This window comes from Heloderma suspectum, chromosome 5 (genome assembly GCF_057233095.1).
Source record: "Heloderma suspectum isolate Gila_16-S chromosome 5, 16-S_ref, whole genome shotgun sequence".
In the NCBI taxonomy this organism is placed as follows: Eukaryota; Metazoa; Chordata; class Lepidosauria; order Squamata; family Helodermatidae; genus Heloderma; species Heloderma suspectum.
The window spans coordinates 94607792-94635683 of NC_139462.1; the positions used below are offsets into that span (position 1 = coordinate 94607792).

At 41.2% G+C, this 27892-nt stretch overlaps 2 protein-coding genes across 11 annotated transcripts in view; one reads left to right on the forward strand and one right to left on the reverse strand.

The window, feature by feature from the left end:
• The first annotated feature begins 974 nt into the window (after positions 1 to 974).
• On the forward strand, positions 975 to 23864 carry LONRF1 (LON peptidase N-terminal domain and ring finger 1). The gene is made up of 12 exons (XM_084856707.1): positions 975 to 2772; positions 9818 to 9936; positions 11072 to 11194; positions 12132 to 12284; positions 14976 to 15216; positions 15299 to 15395; positions 15864 to 15978; positions 17489 to 17610; positions 19926 to 20084; positions 20175 to 20337; positions 21132 to 21284; positions 22124 to 23864. The coding sequence occupies exons 1-12, from the start codon at positions 2151 to 2153 to the stop codon at positions 22280 to 22282; spliced, it is 2226 nt and encodes a 741-aa protein (XP_084712833.1). The 5' UTR covers positions 975 to 2150; the 3' UTR covers positions 22283 to 23864.
• The window catches only part of PAICS (phosphoribosylaminoimidazole carboxylase and phosphoribosylaminoimidazolesuccinocarboxamide synthase), a 53085-nt gene continuing 47691 nt past the window's right edge, over positions 22499 to 27892 (reverse strand). For all 10 annotated transcript variants that reach the window (XM_084856699.1, XM_084856697.1, XM_084856698.1 and 7 more), the window contains one exon: positions 22499 to 27420. In XM_084856699.1, the coding sequence (XP_084712825.1) occupies positions 27254 to 27420 (167 nt within the window). In that variant the 3' untranslated portion in view covers positions 22499 to 27253. The remainder of the gene's footprint in view (positions 27421 to 27892) is intronic.

Here is a 27892-nt window from a genome sequence, read left to right on the forward strand (position 1 = left end):
TATTGAGGCAGCGGTGAAACTTTTTGACTGTTAATAAAGTTGCAAGAAATGCAAAATAATACTGTTTTCAACAATACTTTTGAAGCAGCTATGAAAGCATGTGAATCCGCTGTCCATGAAGCACCAACAAAACGTCTTCGTAAACTCTCTTGAACTTCAGGAAAGCTGATTTTAATAAACTCAGAGCACTGATAAGGATTCCATGGCAGAAAAAGCCAACAGGAAGAGGAGTTTAAGAGGTGACACAAAATTGGGTGGAATAGCTAATAAAAACACACAAATGCAATCCTCGGTTGCATTAGTAGAAGTATAGTTTCTACATCATGGAAAGTAAATAGCTAAATGCTACTCTGCTCAGACCCCACCTCAAATATTGTGTCCAGTTCTGGATTCAGATTATCTGATTCTGTCTTACATTTATCTGAATTCAAGACAGATACAGATAACTTGGAGAGTTCAGAGAAGGGCAACAAAGATGATCAGGGAACTAGAAACTAAGTCCTACAAGGAAAGATTGAAGGAACTGGGTTTAGCCTTGAGAAGACTGGGGGGAGATGTGATAGCACTCTACAAGCAACTAAAGGGCTGCCACACAGAAGAGAGCCCCAACCTGTTCCCTGTCGTCCAAGATTGTAGGACATTAAATAACAGGCTTAAGCTACAGGAAGGCAGATTTCAGTTGAAGAGCAAGGAAAACTTCCTAATAGTCAGACAATGGAACCAACTTCCTAGGGAGGTGGTGGGCTCTCAGTCGCTGGCAAAGGCTAGATAGCCATCTGTTAGGGGTGCTTTAAACCGGATTCCTGGACTGAGCAGGGGTTTTGATTCGATGGCCTAAACAGCCCAACTCAATGTTTTATGATAAGAATACTCCTGTTGTAGCTTATTCTTTATTTTCTACTAGTGGTTTATTCCTGACTTATCTTTTTTGTTAATTGGTGGCAAGAACCATAATAAATAATGAAGCTGCTCAGTGAAAATTTTTTAATGTACATAAATTGCAGTATGGGTGCAAAAATAAGGGTTAAATAAGAACAGTTTACAATTTTGTCTTTAAAAGGCCTGCAGAGCAGATAAATTGCACCCCTACTTTTTTGGCGCACCCCCCAAACACCTTTCACCAAGCTTCAGGCTAGGTTCACCCTACCTTTGTGCTATGTGCAGTGGGCAAGGCTAAGGGCTGGCTCCATACTGACAGTTAAACGTAAAAAAAAAAAAGTTTGAAAATGGAACTTGAAGGTATGGCAGGAGCCAATTACTTAAGTAGTATCAAGCAAAAATGCTTGGTACTTGTTTTTGTGTTTTGTTTTTAAGGATCCATGTCATATTCTTCCAGTTAACTGTTTAGATATCTTCTACCTCTTGGAAAGTTTCAAATATCAGCAGCATCCCCACCACTTTTGCAGCAAACCTCCCGTGCACCTTAGAAGTTCAACAGGCAGAGCTTTTCCTGCTGCAAGCCTCTATAAATGAAGATATAAAGACTCGCGCTGATCTAGCACTTGCAACAGCCCGACCCTAGTTGGAAGAGTTCTATGCGACTACCTCACAAGCAAATACGCGCGGGGATGAAAAGTGAATTAGTCGGTGGCGCAGGGGCGCTGAATTCTCATGGGCCACGCTCTAACTCCACCCACCCTATTGCATCCCTACCGGACCAGCGCTCGCCCTCACTTTCCGCAGCGCCTCTTGAGCAGAGTTAGGGAGAAGCGCGCGCACGTGGCCATATTTTATAATTCCCCGCCACGCCCCTTTCCTTTGTCGCGGTCCTCCGCTGCAGTCTGTCGGCCAATCGGAAGTAAGCCTGCGTGGAAAGTACGATGACGCGTCGTTTTATGTAAGCCTGTGGCGTTGTCTCGCCGCTTCGAAGGTGGGGGCGTCCGGCCCTTACAGTTACCAGTTAGGACAATGGGGCGCGCGGGCGCGCGCTGAACTTTAAAAGAAGAGGAGGGGCGTGCGGGTGGAGCCGCGCGCCAGCAGCTGATAACGACCGAAAAGCCGTCCTGTCGGAAGCGCGCACGCGCGCCCAGGTCAGGCGCCTGGCGGCTCCGTTCGCCCTATTCCGGCGGCGGCGGCGGCTCGTGCCACACCCCCCTCCGGGATCCGGACGGGCCGCGGGGGGGAAAAAGAAGAGGTGGAGGGGAGAAGAAATGGCGTCTTCGCCGGTGGCCGTCGAGACGGCCGTGGAGCCGGGCGGCAGCGGTGCCGGTCAGTCGGAGCAGGAGCGGCTGCTGCGACGCGGGGAGCTGCTGGCGCTGGGCAACCGCCTGAAAGAAGCGCTGGAGACGTATTCGGCGGCGCTGCGCCTCGGCCCGCCGCCGCCCTCGAGCTCCCGCCGCCGCCTGGGCACGCTGGTGGACTGCCTGGTGCTGCACTATCGCCTCCGGCAGCGGGGGCAAAAAGCCGGAGCGGCTGGAGACGCACGGGAGGAAGAGCCGCCGCCGCCGCCGCCAGGCAGCCGGGAAGAAGGCGGAGGAACGGCGGGGCTTTTCCGCTGCTGCGGCTGCCGAGGCGTCCTGGCCGAGCCGGTGACGGGGCCGTGCGGGCACACCTCCTGCCGCCGCTGCCTGCGTGAGGAGCTCCGCGCCCGCTGCCGCCGCTGCGGCGGCCCGCTCGGGACCTCGTCCGTCACCGTCGTCCTCGGGCAGCTGGCGGAGAAGTGGTTCCCGGCGGAGTGCGAGAGGGCGCGGACCTGGCGCCGCCTGGGGGAACTGCTGGCGCTCGGGCAGCTTCGGGAAGCTCAGGAAGCCGCCAGTCGGGCCCTCCTGGAGGGTAAGCGACGGGAGCTCGGGCCTTGAAAGCATCTGGGGCGTTATTGGGCCCCGGGATAAGCTTCCCCCCTCGCCGCGTCACCTCAGAGAGAAAGACTTGCCCATCCGAGCGTAGGGATATTTTACTCATAAGTAAATTCCATTGAGTTCAATGGGCCTTGCTGCAAATGAAAAGGTGCCTCCTAGCCTGACTGCCATCCTATGGTTGGAGGCTCCTTGAACTCAATGGGGCTTGTAAGTAAACGTGCATAGAACTGGGCTCTGGAGGACTACTACACATGGCAAAGTTTTTACACCGAAGCCACTCCCGTGGAGAAATCTGGGAATTCCGCGAGCAGTTGGCATGAGTAGTTATTGTATGCACACATGTATATTGCTATAGCTGGTTCGCACATCTGTGTCTATTACTTGATGACTATAGCATCATGGGCTAACTGTAAATAAACCATTGCAGATGAGATGTTCCATATAACCTCCTCTTGAATGAAATGGACTCATATATATATTTATCTGCAAGTTAGTGTTGCATACTCAAGTGCTCTCCATGCCCCTGTGAAGTGGCCCACTGGGATCTAGCACTGGGAGCTGTGAGGAGCTTTCTACTGAAAGTATGCACATCAAATGACAAACTTGTATGATCCCAAAACATGGCAGTCTGTATACAGGAATACTGGAAATTCCTAGCATTTACTTTTGTGCAGGAGCCTCATATGTGGATTTTTTCACCTTTCCAGTGTGTATTTAGGGTTAAAGAGGTTATCCTAACGGTTAAATGTTATAATCACATAAAATATAATCACATAATCACATAAAATATAATTACATAATCACATAAAATATAATTACATAATCACATAAACTTACATTTTATGTGATTGGGAGAGCATTATAATTATTTTGCACAACTTAATGTGGTAAGTGACCGAGAGAAAGAGCACCTTGGGGCAGTCAGCTTTCTTAGGATTCTCAGTTTTATAGCAGAGTAAATAACGTTTGAGTCTTCTTGTTTCTGTAAACTCCGGTTTCCAAAACCTGGTATTTCTTTACAGCAGACACACAAATAAGGAGGAATCTTTGATGAATGTATTCCAGAGGATTGGCCTTTTAAGACAATGTAGTGGCTAAGACACAAGAGTTGTAATGCTATCATTTCCTAATGGATTGTGGGAGTGTTTGAACTTCTGTATTTCAGAACTCATCTTCAGAGTATATTTAAAATTAAAAGCTAAAATAAGTGCTGTACGCTTCTAACATGAGTGATCCAAATATGAGTGAAGCCTGTAGATGGGCTAGCAAGTGTGTGTTGGAGACTGGGGTTATGGTGAAGGGAGAGCCACTTGGCTGTGAAACCTTGGAACGCTGATACGGAGGACCAGTAATCACTCATGTTGAATCTACTTTAACAGAGAGAGGCTTATTTTGATTCTCCTTCTCAAGTGTTACTGAGACAATTTGCAGAAGGCCAGGGCTAGTTGCATAAGCAGATGGGGGCGTGGAAGGGGAAAAGGTTGTATAATAATGCTCGTGACATCACAGGTGGGCGTGTTGGGCCTTTCACAACACATTGCTGGGAAAAGACATGGAGTATGGTGAGGTCAAGGGATATGATTAGTATAATATTCAAGGAGCACTTTACAGCATGTTCATTATTGAGTAACTACTTGTAATACTGTGTGAAAGAAATTAAGGGTGGTTTAATCATACACATTCTTCTGTGTCTCCTAATGATGATGGATCTGGGCTGCTAGTAACTGTGACACTCTTTGTGCAGTTCTGGTTTTCTGTTCAAATCATGCTTGGCACCTAGTATACTTGGGAACATTACAGTATTCTTTGTGAACATTACAGTATTTCTATCTTGCACTTTTGCATCTGTGGTCCTGGTTGTTGTTGTTCAGTCGTGTCCGACTCTTCGTGACCCCATGGACCATAGCATGCCAGGCCTTCCTGTCCTCTGCTCTCCCCTGGAGCGTGCTCAAGTTCATATTCATTGCATCGGTGATGCTATCTAGCCATCTCATCCTCTGCCGTCCCCTTCTCCTTTTGCCTTCAGTCTTTCCCAGCATCAGGGTCTTTTCCAGAGAGTTTTCTCTTCGCATTAGGCGACCAAAATATTTGAGCTTCAGCTTCAGGATCTGTTCTTCCAGTGAGCAGTCAGGGTTGATTTCCTTTAGGATGGACTGATTTGACCTCCTTGCAGTCCAGGGGACTCGTAAGAGTCTTCTCCAGCACCACAGTTCGAAAGCATCAATTCTTAGGCGCTCAGCCTTCCTTATAGTCCACCTCTCACAGCCATACGTTGCTACGGGGAAAACCATAGCTTTGATTATACGAACCTTTGTCGGCAAGGTGATGTCTCTGCTTCTTACTATGCTGTCTAGGTGTGCCATAGCTTTCCTCCCAAGGAGCAAGCGTCTTTTGATTTCATGGCTACAGTCACCGTCTGCAGTGATCTTGGAGCCAAGAAAATAAAATCTGTCACTGCTTCCATTTCTTCCCCTTCTATATGCCAGGAAGTGATGGGGCCAGATGCCATGATCTTAGTTTTTTTAATGTTGAGTTTCAAACCAGCTTTTGCACTCTCCTCTTTCACCCTCAACAAGAGGCTCTTTAGATCCTCTTCGCTTTCTGCCATTAGTGTGGTATCGTCTGCGTATCTGAGGTTGTTGATAATTCTCCCGGCAATCTTAATTCCGACCTGTGATTCATCCAACCCAACGTTTCTCATTATTTACTCTGCATATAAGTTAAATAAGCAGGGCGACAATATACAGCCTTGTCGTACTCCTTTCTCCATTTTGAACCAATCGGTTGTTCCATGTCCGGTTCTTACTGTTGCTTCTTGTCCCTAGTACAGGTTTCTCAGGAGACAGGTAAGGTGGTCTGGTACTCCCATCTCTTTAAGAATTTGCCACAGTTTGTTGTGATCCACACAATCAAAGGCTTTCGCGTAGTCAATGAAGCAGAAATAGACGCTTTTCTGGAATTCTCTTGCTTTCTCCATGATCCAGCAAATGTTGGCGATTTGATCTCTAGTTCCTCTGCCTCTTTGAAACCCAGCTTGTACTTCTGGTAGTTCTCGGTTCACATGCTGCTGAAGCCTAGCTTGTAGGATTTTGAGCATAATCTTGCTGGCATGTGAAATGAGCACAATTGTACGGTAGTTTGAACACTCTTTGGCATTGCCCTTCTTTGGAATTGGAATGTAAACTGACCTTTTCCAGTCTTGTGGCCACTGCTGAGTGTTCCAAATTTGTTGGCATATTGAATGCAGCACTTTAACAGCATCATCTTTTAGGATTTTAAATAGCTCAGCTGGAAGACTGTCATCTCCGCTAGCTTTGTTGTTACTAATGCTTCCTAAGGCCCACTTGACTTCACTCTCTAGGATGTCCAGCTCAAGTTCAGTGACCGCACTATCATGGCTATCAGGGACATTCAGATCTTTCCTGTATAGTTCTTCTGTGTATTCTTTCCACCTCTTCTTAATCTCATCTGCATCTGTTAGGTCCCTGCCTTCTTTGTCCTTTATCATGCCCGTCTTTGCACAAAACGTTCCCTTGAGATCTCCGATTTTCTTGAAGAGATCTCTAGTCTTTCCCATTCTGTTGTTTTCCTCGATTTCTTTGCATTGTTCATTTAAGAAGGCCTTCTTGTCTCTCCTTGCGATTCTCTGGAACTCTGCATTCAGTTGGATATATCTTCCCCTTTCTCCCTTGCTTTTCGCTTCCCTTCTTTCCTCAGCTACTTGTAAAGCCTCATCAGACAGCCACTTGGCTTTCTTGCATTTCTTTTTCTTTGGGCTGGATTGAGTTGCTGCCTCCTGAACAATGTTACGGACCTCTGTCCGTAGTTCCTCAGGTGCTCTGTCTATCAGGACTAATCCCTTCAATCTGTTCCTCACCTCCACTGTATATTCAGAAGGGATATGATTTAGGTCATACCTGTATGGTTTAGTGGTTTTCCCTACGTTCTTGAATTTCAGCCGAAATTTTGCAACAAGAAGCTCATGATTTGAGCCACAGTCAGCTCCAGGTCTTGTCTTGACTGACTGTATAGAGCTTCTCCATCTTTGGCTGCAAAGGACATAATCTGATTTCTATATTGACCGTCTGGTGATGTCCATGTGTAGAGTCGCCTCTTGTGCTGTTGGAAAAGAGTGTTTGCTATGATCAGCGTGTTCTCTTGGCAAAACTCGATTAGCCTTTGTCCTGCTTCATTTTGTACACCAAGGCCATGCTTGCCTGTTATCCCGGTGATTTCTTGACTTCCTACTTTAGCATTCCAATCCCCTATGATGAAGAGGACATCTTTTTTTGGTGTTAGTTCTAGAAGGTGTTGTAGGTCTTCATAGAACCCATCAACCTCAGCTTGTTCGGCCTCAGTGGTTGGGGCATAGACTTGAATTACTGTGATGTTGAATGGTTTGCCTTGGATTCGTACTGAGATCATTCTATTGTTTTTGAGATTGTACCCCAGTACTGCTTTTCCCACCCTTTTGTTGACTATGAGTGTTACTCCATTTCTTCTCAGGGATTCTTGCCCACAGTAGTAGATATGATGGTCACCTGAATTAAGTTTGCCCATTCTTGTCCATTTTAGTTCGCTGATTCCCAAGATGTTGATGCTCAATCTTGCCATCTCATGTTTGACCACCTCCAGCTTACCTTGATTCATTGATCTTACATTCCAGGTTCCTAAACAATATTGTTCTTTACAGCATCAGACTTTCTTTTCACCACCAGACACATCCACAGCTGAGTGTCCTTTCGGGTTTGGCCCAGCTGCTTCTCTCTTTCTGGCGCTACTTGGAAATTCCCTCTGCTCTTCCCCAGTAGTATATTGGACACCTTCCGACCTGAGGGGCTCATTTTCCGGCATCATATCTTTTAGCCTTGTGATACGTTCCATGGGGTTTTCTTGGCAAAAATACTGGAGTGGGTTGCCATTTCCTTCTCCAGTGGACCACATTTTGTCAGAACTCTCCGCCATGACCTGTCCGTCTTGGGTGGCCCTGCATGGCAGAGCTTATGGCTTCACTGAGTTATGCAAGCCCCTTCGCCACAACAAGGCAGTGATCCATGAAGGGGTGGTCCTGGTATTTTACCTTTAAGATTAAAAAGCAGATACGGGGTAGAAAATTTATCATTCACATTTTAGAGCCTAAGCCAATTTTTTTTTTTTTTTTGCTGTTAGCTGTCTGATGAAAATTTTATCATTGCTTGAAAATTGTGTAATGTGTTCAGGGAACTATGTGAAGATGATTCCTCTTTCTAATATGTGTACTCGGTAAGATGTCAAAATGAGCAAATGTCCTTGAAGTCATGGCATGTGTGTGTCGGGGGTGGAATATTGACTGGGAACATCCTTTTTTACTATGAGATGGAAGCTTTTTGGATATATATGTGTGCATAGTGCAGTCAGTGTCCATGATCTGATGCATCCAAATATGAGTGAGATTTGTACGTGGGCTAGCAAAAGTCTTTTAGAGACTGGGATTGTGGTGAAGGGAGGGACTTGGCTGTAAAATCAGCCAAAGTGTGGAGAAGCAATAAAATAACTAAAACTTCAAGGCCTACTACTGCTCACTCTAGATAGTATAATTGGATAAAACTCTAAATTTGGGGTGTGACCTATTGTTCCATATTTATATGACCCTGATTCAGGTGGTAATCCTCTGGCATGTGACTTGATCTGCAGAAGCAGTCTGAGTGGGATGTTGGACACTGGTATAATGGATCTATAAAAGTCTTAGAAAGTTCTTGAGCTGGACTTGAGTCATTTTTGCTCTTGCTGAATACCAGTTAGGATCATAGAGCATATGAGCAAAGAACATAATGTGCTTTCAGATGCGCATGAAGACTAAGGATAGAAAAGTATTTCAAATGCTTAGGTACCAGCATGAATTCAGTGATGTGGGCAGAAAATTTTCCAGTGCTATATTTTTATGTGGAAATTTTTCCATTTCATGAATAAAAATGAATGTATGCCAATTGCAAATACAGTATTAGGCAAGCTTGGCAGTCTCAAAGTTGTAATATTTCTTAGGTTATTATCCCTAGCAAGTATGTGAGAGAATACGTATATGTCTCAGTGTGAAGTAGAACCAATAGGTAATGACAGAGAAACTGAGGGTGCCCCAACAACCTCAGTGGTAGAGTTGAACTCTGTTGAAATAGATGAGTGGTTATCAGCATATGTTCTTTGGGTGGCTTAAATTTATTAGTGTGTCAGTAGTTTTCATTACCTTTGTATTTTTCCCCTTAAATTTATACTATGTAAGGGAAGTACATGCAATTCTTAATTTTTTGCAAGTATTCCAATAAAAAAATTCTACATAATATAACATTTAGATAACATGTAGTGTGCTTTAATTTTTCTCCTCAAATATTTCATGTCAAATACTTGTAGTGTATTGGGACAGAGAATTAACATGGGGTACTTTGTTTAGCAGTGTTTACCAAATACAAGTAAAATAAACATGCTAAATTAGATGTCTTTAGGGCAAGGATGGGCGACTTATATCCCTCCAGATGTTTTGGCCTACAGTTCCCATCAGGTCATCATTGGCATAGCCAATGGTAAGGGATTATGGGAGTTGTGTCCCCTCCAGATGTTTTGGCTTACAAGTTGCCCACCCTTGCTCTAAGGCATCAGAACATTTTCCAGTAAAAACTGAAAATTTTCTTATGCAAGTGACCCTGTGTAAATTAACCTAATTTGTATTGGAAAAATTTTTAATTCAAAATTTTCTGGAAAACCCACATTACCGCATGATTTATTGTTAAAAGTATATCTACAAATACATATATGTATTACAAATAGTTGACAAATCTTTTCTAACATGCTTGTCCATATCAACAGCATGAACCCCTTCTCTTTGAACTTATAAAACATTTTCCTGCCTGGTTGCTTGGAGGCAATTCTTACTCTCTATGGTTGATTATCTGTTTACAAGTCTGTGCTGTAGGTGTATTTGAGATAACAGAAATTTATGTAATTTATGTTTAAGTAACTTTCAATGAAATACTTATTTTTTATTTTAGATCCCAGTGACTTGATGTTACAAGTTTATAGAGCTGAATCCTGTGCTGGGCTCCAAGAATTTAAATCAGCCCTGGATGACCTAAATGCTGTTGTTGCTAAAATGCCAAATTGGCCTGAGGTAAGTTTAGAGTATAAATACATAGTATACTTACATTATTAAGAGTGCAGAACATGATTTTAAGTTGCATATAAATGGCTTTTATGAGCTGTGATACCTTACTAATGTGGTCAAGATTACTTCTAAAAGTGGATGTGAATTTTTCAGTAGGCATAGCACAGTTCACTTCTAGCAGAAAACCTGTTCTGATTTATGCTGGATTGTCAAACACCATTGTGCAGGAGTTGGAAAATTTTGTCTAGAAATGAATGGCAGGCATATTTATGCTTGGTTACAAGCAATTCAAGTCAAGTGTTCAGTGATCGCCCATCCCCAGTTCTACAACTGAACTCCCTTGATTCAAGCTAGGGACAAGTTGTGAGAATGCCAATTGAACTAATGGTTAACTGGGTTAGTCTGTGTGTGCTTTCCCCAAATCCTTTTTTTGGCTTGAAACTAGAGAATATAATTTCCACTCAGCACTGGTTGAAAGAAAGCAGTTCAGTGTGGTGCAAACAGATACTTTTCACTAAAAGTTCCAACTTCCAAACCAAACTCCATAAGCATGAAACAGTCAAGGAAGAATGTTCTGAAACAATGAGTTGTCAAACATCTTCTGTATCTTCTGGAGGCCATTCTGAGACATTTGGGTTAGCCCCTCCCACTGGCTGATAGGCAGGTTCTGATCTAAACAGTCCTCTCTATGGGGAGGGGCTACCCCGCCTTCCCAGACAGGCCCTGCCTAATGATGGTTAAGCTGGGTCCTCGCTGAGTTCTGAGAGCTCAGCAGATGATACGACATAGAAAGTAGTGATGGTAGAATACATGGGGTGTTCCATCCCTTATTTTAACTCTTATTCCTTCAGAAGGGTGCCCTTTCTGCCATGATTGTGGTCCACCTCAAGTGGAGTTCTTGAGGTCATTATTTCAAAGTGGGTTCCATTGATTTCACAGAGACTTTCTTCCAAGGCACCTCATAAAATCCTAGCCAAATGATGCAGTTGTAAATATAGCTATAGGAAGCAAGTCCCACTGAACACAGTGGGACTGGCTTCAGAGTAAACATTCTTCGGATCAGGCCTGCAAAACTTTCTTTGATGCAAATCAAATAATTACCATAGTGTATCTTACACTTAATAGAAAATACTTTTTTCAGGTCTACTTCAGAAGAGCAAAAATACTTCATAATGCTGGTTCTATAGATGATGCCTTACAGCTATTTCTTCACTGCCTAGCACTTGATGAAGGATTTCTTCCAGCAAAGCTAGAAGTGGAGAAGGTACTTACACAGTATTATAAAGCAATGATCAACAATTGTTTCCCATTTTAACATCTTTTCCAAATGTATTTCCTTCTTGTGAGAGGAGGTAGTTACCAACATTGATATAGAAAACAAAACTTGGATATCAGTTAAATCTTACCAAGATGGGAAACTTGAACTGGTTAAAAGCTCAGCTGGCTAAGCAGCCATGATGTTCAAAGATTGCTGATTGTATTAAAAATGACTGTCTTGATCAACATTCCATAAAGTAGTAAATGAGCAAAGTGAGAGTAGAGGGTTACATAAGGTGTGAGAGCTATTTGGATCTTCTGTGAAAGGGAATGCTTGAGGAATGTTTTTAGGGGTGAATATTGGCAGAATTGGGCAGGGTGAGGAATCACCTACTGTGACAGCATTGAATGGGTTATGATTTTATTGAATCTTACTTGTGGGATTTTAATTGTAAGCAGTTCTAGGAACCACTCTTGCCTGAAAAGAAGTGAATACATATAATAAAGAAAACAAATATTAACAAAGCGTTAGAACTGTAAATATAAATGTTGTCTATTATGCAAAACAACATAGAAAGAGTAGGAGGAATAAGCTTTGACAAGATTAAGACTTCTGTCAATCTGTGTGACAGTGGTGATTGAAGTTAATTTTTTAGTACCTCTAACATAACTAATGCCTAAATATTAAAAAAAAATTGAATAAACCTAAGGCAGGGATGGAGACTGTGTCATCCTCCAGATGTTATTGAACTGCAACTCCCATCATCCCGCACCATTGGCTATGCAGGCTAGGGCTGATGGGAGTTGCCGTTGAACAACATCTGGAGAGCTACACAATTTCCACCTCTGGTCTAAGGTAATTGTACTATATATGAGAGGAAAACTGAGAAGGTTGGTCTTTATTCATAGTTGGATCTTATTCTTTAATATTGGCAATTTCGCAGATGCTGTGTGATTTGCTGTCACCAGAAAATGTGAGAGAGAGCCTGAAAGAATCTGCTCTGAATTCATCATATGTTCGAAGTAAATCATTTATTCATGGTTCAGAATCTGAAGCAGAAGAGTCTTGTGATAATTTACTGCTCACCTCAGAGCCAGTAAGTAATGAGTATTTATTATAGTTTGATTTTCTACACATTTAGGCTGTGACATCAGTGTGCTTTTGTTACAGCTTGCTTCTAGTTTGATGTGTCATGTTTATAACATTTCAAGGACTGACAGGGATGTCGAAAGAATTGAGTGCAACTTTCTGTACTGGAATAGGATTCTTTGCAGAATTGGCAGTTTCCCAGTTTGAAAAGTCTGGTGACTTGTTGCTAGGGAGCTCTCATATCTGGGTGGGGGGTGGGGGACACAAGTTATACATATACTAATGAAAATTACTGAACCATTTTACAAAACATTGGTGAATTGTGCAACAATAACTTTAAAAACAAAGAACTTCACCCTGAACTTGTATGCTGTTACCTTTACTACCTCAAACTGAAAATTAAATATCCAAGTTAATGAATTTTTAAACAATGAAAATTACACAAAGTAAGTCTGAGTTCTGCATTCCAGAAAGCTTTTTGTGTCTTATGGCCCTTAGGTTTTGTTTCAGTGCTGTAGAACACTGTGAAGTATGTATCTTTTAGGATATTGTTTCTCATAATTCCAAGTTGGCAACACATTGAAGTGGTAGCAAGGTGAGTTCCCATCTAAAGATATGCCTAGTTTTGCAATAGAAAGAGCAGAAGTAGCTTTTTTAAAATATATTTTTATTTTATCTTTATAAATGAAATATACAATACCAAACATACCAGCAACCTGGTCAATACTAGAATTTCCCAACAATATAATATTCTGATGAGGACACCATAATAACAAAAAGAGAAGGAAAAAGAACGGGAGGGGGGAGGAAAAAAGTCATAGGGAGGAGGAAAGGAGGTGAAGAAAAAGGAAGAAGATTCTTTCCCCTTCCCCCCCTCCCCCTTAAAGAACCATTGCCAATAGCCTAGATTATTACTACTACTAATAATAATAATTTAAAAAAAGGAATATAGTGTTATATAATAATAAAACTTAAAATAAACCTTCAACAGTCAGTAATATATTTTATACTAGATATATAAGTACACATTGTACCCTCAAACAATTAATTTAAATACAGCTTACCATATCTATTTTGAAATAAAAAATATAAAGAAAAGAAACAAAAGATGAAAGAGAATAAACGAATATATATATATATATATATATATATATATAGTCATTTATCTTCTGACCTAGCCTGGATCATGTAGACTAAACACAAACAGTTAACAAAGCTTGTTTAAAGATTCTAGTTCATGGGGTTGTAACAGGAATCTCGCGTATTTTTATGTTCAGCCATGCCTCCGCCATTTCATGGTTTATAAACTTCTTCATCTGACCTTCAGACACGATACAAGGATATTTTAAGTAATATTGCAAGTTCATTTGTTTTGCCATACTTTTTGCTTTGATAAATTGCCTTCTTTTATTCACCACCTCTTTGATGTAATCTGGAAATAACATAACTTTATCTTGTTTCGAGGAAAGGCTTCCACCTTCTCTTGCCAAACGCAGGATATAATTCTTTGTGGACTTTTGCAAATTGGACTGTGATGGTATAGCCAGTCCCTTTTGCATTTGGCACACGAAATGCCTGCTCAATATGAAGTAAATAATCAGATGGGATAGGGAGTATCTCATGCAAAAGTTTATCCACAAAAATAGGCAATTTTACATAATTAGACATATTTTTAATCCCAATAATACGTACATTGGAACTTCGCATGAAGGCCTCCACAGTTGAGAAATTCTGTCAGAGGTATTTTTAAAACAAATTTATGTTGAAGTTTCATTCCCTGCTACTCTGTCTTCTAGCTCGTTAATTCTCGTCTCCATTTTTTGCCATGACACATTAATTAAATCAACAGCTCCTTACAAGGCGGTGATGGAATTTTGGATTAAATCCAACCTTTTGGCTTGCTCCGTAAATTGCGAAGATAAAGTCTTTATCAGAGTAATAATTCCCCTATATCTTCTGTCTTCAACACTTTTGACACAGGAGGTACAGGGGGAGTTGGCGGTGAAGGCATCCCCTTTCTTCTTGGTGCGTTCATGTTTCTCTCAAACAGATCTTACAGGTCCTCAGATGTTCTCAGATGTTGTTAATATTTCTTAAATCATCCCACAGGAGTTGTTGATATTTCTTGAACCATATATTATTATGGAACACGTCAGCCCTGTTTTTTCCTATGAAATAGGAGTCTCATCACAGCTTTTTGCATTGGTAAAGCTCTGGGGAGATAATCCTGGAATCCAGCCCCCCCACTATCTCGAGCGGGGTACTTTTCTCCAAGATGTTGTCCAGATGCCGCCTTGCCCCCCTTTAATTCCAGGGGGGAGATGAAAAGGTTTTTCAACCTTTTAAAAGCTGTTTGGGAAAGCTCCCACGGGAGAACCCGTGGGAAGCTGCCAGAGCGACATGGGTTCCAACCGGAAGTCTCCAGAAGTAGCTTTTAAAAAGTACAGAACAACTGTTAGTATTCAGCTAAGGCCAGATATTCTTACCGTTTTATTCAAATCATAGTAATTATATGAAACTTTCTGGAGTAATCTATATATTTTCAGAGTAGTCCTTGGTGCCAGGAAAATCGCCTCTCCAGAATAACAAGGAAGGTTTGCATGAGAAATTGTGAAGCTGCTGGTGGAATATTTGTTGCCAATTCATTCTCTGAAATTCTGAAACTGTATTCCACTTTTTTCTCATTCTTTTCTGGTAGGATTTAGAAGTGCCACAGGTTACATCACAGTCTACTGGAGGAAACCTTTATCGTGCACAGTCTGCCCATTCTCTTAACTCAACAGAAAAAGTTGCCAAAGACGATGGCTTAAAAAGGGTTTCTTCTGAACCTCTGCTTTCTAGCAAAGAGAAAGGTGCTTTATTAAAAAGGAAGTTGTCCCTTTCAGAACAAGATGTTGCTGTTTGTGAAGATGGAAGGAATAAGCATAAAAAACAAGGAGGTAAATATTTATTCATGCATATTGTTTTCTGACCTATTCAGTATTTCATGTTTTGATAATACCTTGTTTTGTTGGTTTGTAGAAACTACAAAAAGAGATGCTGCCTTTTCACTGGATTATGGAGCAATTCCAGAGGACTTGGTTGATGCATCAGACTTTGAGTGTTCGCTGTGTATGAGGTAATGCAGTGGGGTTTTTATTAGTATTTATGGCCCTTTTTCATTGTGTTTCACTACCTGAAGGCAGCTCTTATGTTAAGGTCCTTGCACAGAAGTTGCTGAAAATTGCTTCTGTGTAAAATAGTTCCATGCTATGAAGGAATAAGCATGGCACTAGGAAGTCATTTACTTTGTGTGCAGCCCTTTGTATCGATAGTATCGATGTCAGTGCTGCATTCTTGGTTAGCACCTGTAAGGAAGCTTTCAATACAACAATGTTGGGCCACATGGTGAAATGCTTACAAATATTATGCCTACCCCAGTATGGCGAACCACCATGCAAAAATGATTACTGTGGCTGCAAACAGTGTGTCTGTGTGTGCGTGCGCACACTAAGGATTGCTTTCTTGTTTGCTTTAATCTTCAGCTTAATTATGTCTGTTACTAATAAGACTCTACCATGAATAATTTCTTGAAATTTTGTTTCAGGCTTTTCTTTCACCCTGTGACAACCCCCTGTGGCCATACATTCTGCAAGAATTGTTTAGAACGTTGTTTAGACTATGCTCCTCAGTGTCCTCTGTGTAAAGAAAGCTTAAAAGAGGTATTGTGTTTTTTTCCCTGTACAACACTTTGTGATAAGGCCCTTCTGCCATTGAATTCAAATTAAATGTTGTTAAAAGTCTAAAAACCTAGTGGAAACCAAGTGACTTGATTGCTCTGATGCTTTCTGTATGCATGAAAATGGCTTTCAATTTTCCAGTTTAAAAAGTTTGTTAAAGTTATCATAGGTAAGAATTAGGGTTGCAGGGTGATTAAATAAATTCTACTTAACTTAATAATCAGATCTTAATATATTAGGGCGCAATCCTTTTCGGATAGGCGGCCGCCTATCCAATGCAGGGCAGGAGAAGCATGGAGGGGATCTTTCCCTCTGCACTCCTCCTGCCCTGCATTTTCAGCAAGACAGCCGATTGCAACTATCTAGCTGTGGGAGGGCTGAGCTGGGGAGGAGGCTGCAGTATGACACATTGGATGTGTCGTACAGGCATTTCTGTCCTCCCCGCTCTGGAACACCCCTTTTCGGCTACTCCGCACTCCTCTTGTGAGTGCGGAGGATGGGGCTGTTCCCGCTGCCTTCAAGACAGCGCAGAAGTGGGGGGAGGTTGGTTCCCGAAAAACCAGATATCCTATGGCTGTCTAGCCGCTGTCTAGCAGCCATAGGAATGCTCCCTCCATGGTGCAATTATGTGCATGCTTAGCTTGGAGTTGTAGGACTCGTTTCTGTCTAAACATGCATAAGATTGCACCCTAAGTGATTCATTTTACATTTGCCTATGCCTAAATCAAGATTGCTCAGGAAGTATACATTATATTTTAAATAAAATAATGAGTGAACACATGATAGTACATGTGTGATTTATATATTTTATTTGTGAACTGCCAGCTAGATGCATCTGCCCTTTCCCCAGTAATGAACACAAGAACAGTCTTGCTTGATCACAACATACAGTTGCCCACCCCAAATGCCTACACAGCAACTGTTCCTAACAATGACCAATTAACAACCACAGACAACAAGCATGGGGCCTCCCTTTGTTCTTCAAGGCTGCTGCCTTCTTCTCTTTTCCCTGCCTGCTGCAGATACAGCATTAGCCACCCTATAAGAGACCATGTGGTCTCTCTTAAACAGCCAAGAGGCATCAACAGAGCCTCATCATTTGTGGCTGGGCCATCTGAAATGCAAGCCAGGAAGAAAGAGACCACAAGCGCACACGATGACGCTTATACTACAGACAGGTTGGCACATGGGGATTAATTGGGCCTAAACTTTAATTGAAGCATAGCTTTAACTGATGGGATCTATTCATGTTGCAGCACTAGTAAAAGTCAGCTTGAAGTGTATAGGATTCTCTTTTTTGTATATATAACTGCTGCGAAATGGAACTGGTGTTCAAGAGAAACAGATGGTGTTTAGCCTAAGATTTCTAGGTCACTTGTTTCCTGTAGGATGCTTTGAAATCATACTTAAGTTGTATAAAATAATATTTTGGAGTCACAGCATTCTTGTAAGTTCTAATAGCTTGAGATTTTACTTTTAATTTGACTTTTAGTATCTCGCAAGTAGAAAGTACAGCATCACACATTTGTTGGAAGAACTAATAGTGAAGTATTTGCCTTCTGAATTATCTGAGAGGAAAATAATTCATGATGAAGAAATGGCAGAACATTCAAAGTAAGTATGTGTGTGTGTCTGTGTAATTAATTAGTGACTTGTTAGCACACGTTTAGGAACAAGACCTAACTTTAAAAATTGTGTGCCTGTTAAATAACTAAGGGTGCAATCCTATCCAGATAGTCACCAGTCTCTGAAATCGGAGGTTGCTGACTATCCTATGCAGGGTGGCCGGAGCACGAAGGAAATCCTCTCCTCCGTGCTTCAGCCACCCTGCATTTTGGCTAGATGGGTGATTTCATCCATCTAGTCATGTCTTCAAGGAGGGGAGGGAAGGAGCCTGGAAACCCAGTAGGAAACTGCGTAAAATAGCTTCTGTGGTCCCTCCCTGGGGACCGCCCCCTTTTCCTTGTCTTCACACTCCGTTTCCAAGTACGGAGACGTAGCTGGCATGGAGAGAACCACGCTGGCTATGAGGGGGCAGGGAGCACGGTTTCTGAGCTCCGAGGGTGGAGACCTGGTTCTGACCTCTGTTCCCAGAAACCGAACAATCCTATGCCCCACCAGATGCTTCCTAGGGGGCATAGGAGTTCTCTTTAAACTACTTTTATTTCTGTTATTTTTTCAGACTGTGGTATCACAATATACTCCTTCAATATTACTACACTACCTCATAGAAGACAGAAAAGCATTGTTACATGGTGTTAAATGAACTGGGTGAAGGTAGACTGACCTGTTTAAGTCTTGCAAGTGAAGGTCATTCTTGCTTTGTCTTCCTTACGTTCTTTAAAGGAGCTCATAGTGATGTGTAGTAACATTCTCAGCATTCTTGTGAGGATTTGATCAAGGCATTCAGTGAGCTTCATAGCCAGCTGGCAATTTGTACATGATTTCCCCCTGTCCCAGGCCAAACTACACATGACACCAGCATTTTTAAATACAGGCTTGCCTCATTTGTGTATAAAGATGGGGGATCTGACATTAAAGAGCAAATGGTATGCATGGGCGTGGGATACTGAATCTCCCTCTGCCCATGACTTTACTTCTATGGAGTCTGTCTCCAGGTATCACTTTTCCAGCCAAGCTCACTTTTGCTATTGGAGCCTAGCTGAGGAAAATATGCCTGGAAGGGACTGTGGGGAAGTAAGTGATGGGAAGAGTTCCGCACCTCGTGTCCCCCACTTAAAAAAAAACAAACTATACCCAATCGCTGTCTTTATACACGACTAGGGCAAATCATCTATAGGCAGAATTCTGTTTCATGTAGTTTGGTATAAGCTCAGCACTCTGGCACAATCTTACATTGGCCTCATAGACCGACTTGGGGATTATTTCCTTGCTTAAAGATTTACTGAAGAACTCTATATGCCTGTTGTATTGGTCCATCAGGCTACAACTGGAAAATGTTCTAATCTTATCTGAAGCACATATGACCACAAATGCGACTTAAAAAAACTTTTCCCAAATGTTCACCTTTGCTGCTGTTTAGGATAGTGGTAAAAATCAGAATAAACACAGGAAAATATTTTTTCTGCTAATTAAATAGTCATATTCCATTTGGACAATTTCACATAGACTGGAATTAGTTTTTTTAAATCAGCAATTCCTGTTGATTTCAGACACTGTAGGATATTGTGTTGTGCACTAGCTATTTTTCCCAGAGAGATCTGGCTTTATACATTTAGATGCCAGGTTAAGACCTTTCCCTTCCAGCAGACATTTAATCTTTAATCTGTTGCTTTGATTATTAACTTTACTGCTGTCTCTTTAATGTTTTTAATATCTTTAATGTGTTAATTTATAACACTGATATTTTCATTTTTGTATTCTTTTAGGACACAATCCTATGCATGTTTAGACAGAAGAAAGTCCTACAACTCCCAGCATTGCCCAGCCAGCTATGCTTTCTTCTTTCTAAACATGCATAGGATTGCACCCTTAAATGTTTTATTGTTTTGGGGTTTTTATTATTGTAAACCACCCTGAGGGCATTTCCCACTTGGGTGGTATATAACTTCAATAACTAAATAAATAAATAAATAAGTAGTAAGTAATTAATACAAAACATCTACATACAACATATGAACACCAATTAATTGTAGGAAAAGAAAAATACTGACATATGTATATTTGGCTTACCTCTTGGCCTGAGAATGCTGAATGGTGGCCTTCAACACTTGATGTAATGTGTGGGCTTAAATTTCCAAATTGATGGTCCATTCCATTTGAAGAGTAGGCAAGCAAGTTGTTTAATAGTGTGGAAGAATATATGTGGTGGTTTCATTGGGTGCTTATCAAGTTAGAATTCCACCCCGCAGCAAAATGTAGTTTAAAAAAATACTACTATAATTTTATTTTATGTATTTTCTCTTCAGCTTAACCAAGAATGTTCCAATCTTTGTTTGCACTATGGCCTACCCAACTGTGCCTTGTCCCCTCCATGTGTTTGAGCCAAGGTATCGACTGATGATTCGAAGGAGTATAGAAACAGGGACGAAACAATTTGGGATGTGTATCAGTGACCCCAAAAATGGGTATGTCTGTATTTCACAGTAAAGAAATAAAAGATGTATGAAAATAATTTTGAAGGCATTAGTTGACACAGTGTTCCTCCTTCCTTCTAGGTTTGCAGATTATGGCTGCATGCTGTACATTAGAAATCTTGACTATCTGCCAGATGGAAGGTCTGTTGTAGATACAGTTGGATCAAAGAGATTCAGAATTCTTCAAAGAGGGATGAAGGATGGTTATTGCACTGCAGATATTGATTATTTAGAAGACATAAAGGTATTGAGACTTCACTTTCTCTTACTGCTTGAAGAGAAGATTCATTCTTAAAACAAAACATTGTTTTAACTATGTATCTTGGCTGTTGCAGCCCTGTTCAAATGTGAAGCAAATTGTGTATAAAATCCATGTATTTAAGTTGTTAGTTTGGGTGGGGAGAAGAAAACATACTGACTGCAATGGATGGCAATTCCAGATTGATTCTAAGTGAATAAAGTCTTCATCTAATTTAGCATTGCAAACATCTATTTAGGGGGCGGGTGTCCACATCTGCTCAGTTGACATAGGCTGCATCCCTTCTCCCCCATCCCACCAGCTGCTTCTGTAGCCATTCTGCTGTCATGAGGTTGAGTGTGGCTCTGGAGGAGTTGTGTTGCATGTGCAACACAACCCATTTCTCTCTTGCAGTCTTAAAGCTCAAAGAGCATACATTTGAGTATTTTTTGGACATGTGCTACTTGCCCTACACAAGAGAATAAAGTAAAAGGTCTATGAAAACTGCCACTTTAAGCATAAGTATTGGAGGTTCTGTTTTTAGAGTGTATAACTTGCACAGCTCCTTCATATGGAAGGGCTTTCTCCTTGATGGCACTGTTTAGGTGCAGTTCCATGCAGGTATTCCCTTCTGACATGCAGAGCTGCCTCTGACATTGGTAGATAGTTCAGTTCCATGAGAACTCTGTATATATTGCAGCATATATAGGGTTGTGCATCTGACCCTGGCTGTATTTTTATAAAGAGCGCTACAGTTGTGTAAACACTTTCATGGCTAAATTGTCTTTCTTCATGCATAGGTTCAAGATGAAGGTGAGATGAAGAAACTTGGAGAGCTTCATGATTTTGTATACAACCAGGCTTGCAGCTGGTTCCAAAGCTTAAGAAACAAATTTCATAGCCAAATACTTCAGCACTTCGGTCCAATGCCAGAGAGGGAGGAAAACATACAGGTATTTAAAGGCTATATAGTATCTATCCAGCAATTGCTGTCAGCCTGATCTAAGTCCCATTGCTACTAAAGAAGCAGAAAAGAGAATGGTGCAGTAACCGATTTGATAGTAGTCATGATGAGGCAAAAATTAGGCAGCTTCGAGCTAGTGCTTATTAAGATTTATTTCTGAAAAAATGTAGAAAGCCCAGTGTGCTTGATGAGTTGTCTGGGGCAATGACTTGTTTTTTTAAAGTCAGCTTTTAGTCTTTTCTTTTTTTACACTTAAGGAATAAAACTGCACTATTTTGAGGTTCTCTTCTTTTTGTGGCAATATGCAGCACAGTCCAGGGCGTTGCATAACCATAATGGGATGGGTGAGCACTGTTGGCATGCTCATTGTCAGCATGCGAAGCCTACTGCATTGCATTGTTACACCGTGTGGAGAAGGTGCATGATTGGGCAGGGCTGTGCAGATGATTTTTTGGGTTGTCCATCCCATTTCAACATCAGCATCTGACATACAGTATTAACCTGTTTCTATTGTGATTGAACTGATAGGAAGAGACAAGCTGTACATAGCTCCAGCTACATCAAGGCAAGCCCTTGTCACAGCTGCACAAGACAATAATACAAACTCCTGTTCAAGAATAGTACTCAAAAGCAGTCTACATGTAGTCTAGCTATTAGGCAAATTTGGTGTGTGTTTTTTTAAAGAACATTCCTTATTTATTTTATCCTAATATAGATTTTGTAGAAATTTGGTGGTTGAGGCAACAGTGTTCTTAGATTTAGAAAATCTGGTCCTTTGCTTTGCCACAATTATTCCAAATGTAATACTGCATTTTTGTTTGTTTTTAGGAAATGGCTAATGGACCTGCTTGGTGTTGGTGGCTTCTAGCTGTCCTCCCTGTGGACCCTAGATATCAGCTTTCAGTGCTGTCTATGAGGTCTTTCAAAGAACGCCTGATAAAAATTCAAGATATATTGACATATTTTTCAAGAGACCAGTTCAAATGACTAACTTCCTGGATCTTACTGAAACATTGCCCTATTCTAGCTGTATCAGCAGCTGTGGTTTTTGCAGGATTTGCACTTTTTGCGCTGGTTTGAGAAGTATCACAACTGCTTTTCATATTTTCTTGTATCAATAGTTCTTCACATGGATACCTTCAGCTTGAAGGATACCACTAAAATTGCACAAAGAAAAATCAATTGAGCAACAAAATATGTGGAAAAATTCTGCTTTATTTGCACTATATACAAGTGAGAATGTTTCCTATGATTTGAGTGTTTCTACGGATTACTTGGGAGTAGTGGAAAGTGCAGGATTTAAAACTGTCAGTCCAAGTTTACAATGTTAAGGATGCATTCAAAATCTTGCAAATCAGAATTTGCCTCAGATGCAACACCCTGTTGCTATTTGCACAAGTATTTAAAATGTAGTATTAAATGTTGTTGTAGCAAACTTCTGTTTTGTGAGTGTCTTAACTATAAATATGGCACAAGTTACTTTTCTTGCATACTTCATATTAAAAATGATGGTATAAATTTGGAGCCATGTTAAAGAACAATGGAAAGATACTTCATTCAAGAAGCTATTGAAAATGTGAACATGTTACCTATAGCTGTGCATTGTAAGAGACTGGGATTGGACAGAGATGACTACTAGTGTGTGCTATTCAGAGTAGTTCATCTGAGCACTTAAAGGAGTCTGTGGTACGTAAGAAAAGCTCACTGTGCAATCCTATGGTCCCTGCGCTCAGCCTTCAGAAATCTCACTTCAAATCTCCCACTCTACCAGCCCCCATGGAAACATCCACACCCCTTACCTCTCTGACTTTGAAACTCGTAACACTGGAGAGGGGGAAAAGGAGATGTGCTGGGAGGTTGTCAAGAGGAGGCCCAGGAGAGACATCCTGCCCCTGGCTGTGTCCCCAAACCAGCTTGTAATCTGCACCAGCCCGGGAGCTGGTGTAAAGTAATTCTCCATTTGTTTCAGTAGGAAAGAGTTGGTTAAAAGACAGAAAATGGCCAGGGGACAGGAATAAATAGTGAAAATGCTGCCCCTCACTCACTCCTGTCCTGCTGGCATTAGCCCAGCAGGGCTTTGGATATGTTGGAAGCTCCAACATTTGATCTCTCCAAGATGGTTAGGATTGTCCTTCCAGCATAGTATGCACTGAATACAGCAATGATTCCTAACCATCCGTGCATACCACCCAGACAAGTTAACAAAGTTGCAGATATGAAAATACCATCAGTGACTATTTCTCTTAGCTCCGTGAATCAGCTATAGCTCACTGTATCCTTATAGGGAACTGATGTGAAAGTTTGGGAACTACTGAAACACTAGTATGATTAAGTTTTACCAGTTTTTGAAAAGTTCAGAAACATTTGGTGCAAATAGAACTTCCATGCCTTATTCATATGAATATTACACTGCAATGCAAAGGTTAGCATTTTGCTTGCCAATAGGTACTTTTTGTAGTTTTCAGTTTGTGAATGTCTTGTATGTGAATAATTTTGTAAAATTCTTTTAAAATCTTGCTTTTGCTAATATTTAATTTTCAATAAACCTACAACATATGTATTTTCTTAACATACTATCTTTTCTCTGTTTAGGGGGCTTTATTTAGCATCTGCAGTGAGAGCATAATTTGTAAGTAGTATGAAACTCCATAGTAGGGCTTCTATCACCAGAGATTAATTAGATGTTCCAGGTGAGAAATGGGGGCAGGGGGTGTGGCCCTGTTGCTCTTACTGGATCTTTCAGTGGCTTTTGATACCATTGACCATGATATCCTCCTGGACAGACTTCAAAAGATGGGTGTCAGAAGCACCATTCTTCAGTGGTTCTGGTCCTTTTTGCAGGGTTGGTCTCAGATTGGTTGTGGGGGGCTCTCATTGCCCCCCTGGCATTCAGGCTGTGGAGTGCTGCAGGGCACGGGTTTGTCCCCAATACTATCTAATATCTGTACGAAGTTGTTGGGAACAGTCACTGGGGGATTTGGAGTGAAGTACCATCAGTATGCTGATGGCATAGCAGAAGCCCTTTATTTGTCTAACATCTGAACTGGAAGCCTGTGCAAGTCTTGGACCCAAGCCTAGAAGCAGTGGTGGTCTGGATGAAGGCCAATAAACAGTCTGAATCCTAGCAAGACTGAGGATATGTGGATGAGTGGCTTCCGTGTTCAAGGAATCTGTCAGTTGCCTGCTCTGGATGGGGTTACACTCCCCCTGAAGGAGCAGGTGTGTAATCGGGGTGTGTTCATTGATCCACGCTGACATGGGAGGCACAGGTGTCTTCAATAGCTAGGAGTAACTGCAATTTCCAACATGTAAAATAGTTACTGCCATTCCTGAACAGGGATAGCTTGACCACCGTGGTCCATTTCAAAATTGAGGTTGGTCTGAAAGCTGCAGTTGGTGCAGAATGCTGCAGCCAGGTTGGCAATGGCTTATTGCCAGCATATTACACACATTCAGACGGAACTGCAGTGGCTGCCTCTATACTGCTGGACTGGGATTAGGATTTTGAAGTGTAATTACAAAGCCCTATCAGGAATTTAAGAAATTGCCCACCGGTCTGCCCAGTTGCTGCGCTCATCAGGAGACACCCAAGATTTTGGAGGTTCAGTCCATCATGGCATGGAATAGTGCCTTTAGTGTCATAGTGCCCATTCTTCAGAACTCCCTACAAATACACATTAGGCAAGCGCCAACCTTTCTGGTTTGGGGGCACCTACTAAAAACGCCTTTTACAGCAGGTGTTCCCAGCCTGAAGACATGTTTTTGTACATTGCTTAGAAATTTATAATAAGCAATTCGTAAATACACTGTTACATGAGTGACCTATGGATGTGGCTTAGCTATATTCTCTGATCAGTTCTGCACTCAAATATATTTGGAATGAGAATGGAACAGCTGGAAGGATTTATGCCCAGGCATTTTTATTCTATTTTGTGTTAATGTTAGCACTTGATGGAAGTACCTCTTCCTGAGTAAGCCTGAATCTTTGTTTTGAGGAATAGACTTGTTGAAACTTTCAGGCCCTTTCCTTCGAATTAAAAGTTTTGGAACTATTTTAGTGCCAGTCAGTCATGCTGACTGGCAGGCATGCATTCAGATTAATGTTTGTGGGATGATTTCCTAGGGGCTGCCTTGTAACTTTTCCACAGGCAGGCATTTTATAACAGGTTACCCTAAACTTTTTTGAGGAATGTTTCTGCTATAGGAGCGGATTCAAAGAACGCTGTGATTAAACCCCTGAGCTACTGATAGATACAGCCCCATCTGAGATCATATCTATGGTTTTTTGGTCAACCCCTTTAACTATAAGAGCTTGAAAGCAAAGATGAGTTAATCAGAAAACTGCAAGAATGTTGGGCTTATTCTAGCAATTGAAGTCATCAAAATATGCTTCTGCTTATTGTTACAAGGATTCCTAATTAGGTATTTGGGCCAGATGCTTTCTAGTTCACAGACCATAAAATATGCAGTGCTGCAGAGTTATTGCATTTGTATCCTCTAAAAGTCGATGGTGTGTATGTTATCCTAATGGGAGTAAGCCTCACACCTAACTCATCCCAATTTTAACCAAAACATGGATTCCCCTATAGCCTTCCAAATATAGTAGCTAAGGATGCTTATGGTAAGAGGGGTCTAGCCTCCCTGTAGTTCAAGAACATGAGCCAATCTGGATAGACAGCCTGTGTAAACAAAGCAATACAGATGAGGCCATCCTTGGCCAGGTACATATACCTTAAATTCTGCTTAGAGGTTTTGCTACCTTGTGCATGAGAGGGTATGAAGGTGGCTGTGCTACGAATTAAAGGGAGGAATGCTCATCTTTTCAGCACATTATATGAGGTTGTCCTGACCATATAATTCAATGTGGCTCTTAATGGACTCCTTTGCTATTGAATGTATTCACCATAAATGATAACATCATAGTGCAGTTAAGTGTTTTTAGGAGATAACATGCTATTAGCCAACAGTGGAATATGCCATCAGCTGACTTCTTTTGTTGGCTGCTGGTTTCAGAGAACCTTCCTGAATGAAATAGAGCTAGATCTAACATTCAAAACCAATGAAGGGGAAAGTTCAGTTGAAGATTAGTTCTGCTTGTATTATCAAGCACAAATTTTTACATAGTGTTGATCTCCACTCTAGGTTGGCTGTCTGTAAAACATTAAAAGTTCTTCTCTACTCTTCCCCCCACCCCTCCCTCACATTATTATTCAGCTGACCACTGGATGTAAGGAGAATAGGAACAATAATTCCATCAGATTTATTTTTGTATTATATTGCTACTTTAGGTTTGGCTCCATCATTATGGGTATGACCCAGCCTCAATGAATGTGTTGGACTAGATTACTCAAATGCTTTATGCACTGTTCTGGATCAAATGTCTATTCTATGACCTACTTAGTTTGTACATCATTTTTGCATTCCCCTGCCCCCAAATACAGATAAGTCCACACCTTCTCTCTTGCTAAATAAATACCACTAGTTTGGGGCAGGATGCCTTATGTTCATCTATACTGTAAGTTTCCATCATACCATTTTGAGATATGGCTGGCCTTTCATATATCGGTACCACATAAAACTTGATTTCAAAACAAAACTAAGGTTACAAATCTATTGCTGTTATTGCTAGGATTTTAATAAAAACTTTAGGAGAATCACCCGGTGGACAGATTCTGTACAGGATTACAAATCAATACAGATAACCAGTTCTGTTTAATAAGCCATCAGATCAGTAAGAACTATTCTATAGTAATACTGATAGCATTTTGCTTTTGCTAAGTTCTACTGTTTCCAGAAAGCCAGAGATTAGTCTTCAGTTGCTTGGGTTACCTGCAAACTCCTCTCTTTGCTAATCTTTATGATAACTACAGGAAGACCTTCCTGTTAGGGGAGAGTTCTTGTCTTAGAAATGACATGCCAAATTCTGGTGGTTAATACAGCAGTGGTTTAAAAAGCCATCTATAAAGTGTATTCTCTCATCTTTTTGTCAGCCTGCTTCAGGGAGATCCATGTATTTAACATGCTTGACCTCAATTTAGCCCAGATGAAATGGTTATTCAACCCAAAGATCTGAGCAGCAAACTGGGCAGCCCCTTCAGGTGAAAGAATTGTGGAACAGCCAAGACCTGCAGAAGAAGAAAAGGATAGTTTCAACCTTTACTCTAAATATTACACTTGCCATCAATATATTTATAATGCACCACTAATATATTAGTTTCATAGGTAAAAAAATCCAACGGTCTCTCCTCTGAAGGATCTTACAATCTTAGTGGGGAACACACAAGAGGGGAGAGGGAAGGGATGACTGCAATGTATTTACATATACTTAATTTCCAACCATAACTGAGTTTTTAAGGGGTTAACATGCCTCACAGAAGTGTAGAATTCCAACCACTAGAGGCCAGTACAACACTTTTCAAACTTGTTCTGGTCTCATGCTAAAAGTCTACTCTAAAGAGTCATTCTGTATTGCTTTAGTCAAATGTTGAGGTCACATGTACTGTGTGCACCTAAAATCTATAGTTATTCAAAATGGAGGCTCTGAAAAGCTCTACTTTCCTATTAATGTTTTGAGCCCTCATAGCTATAGACATTTTG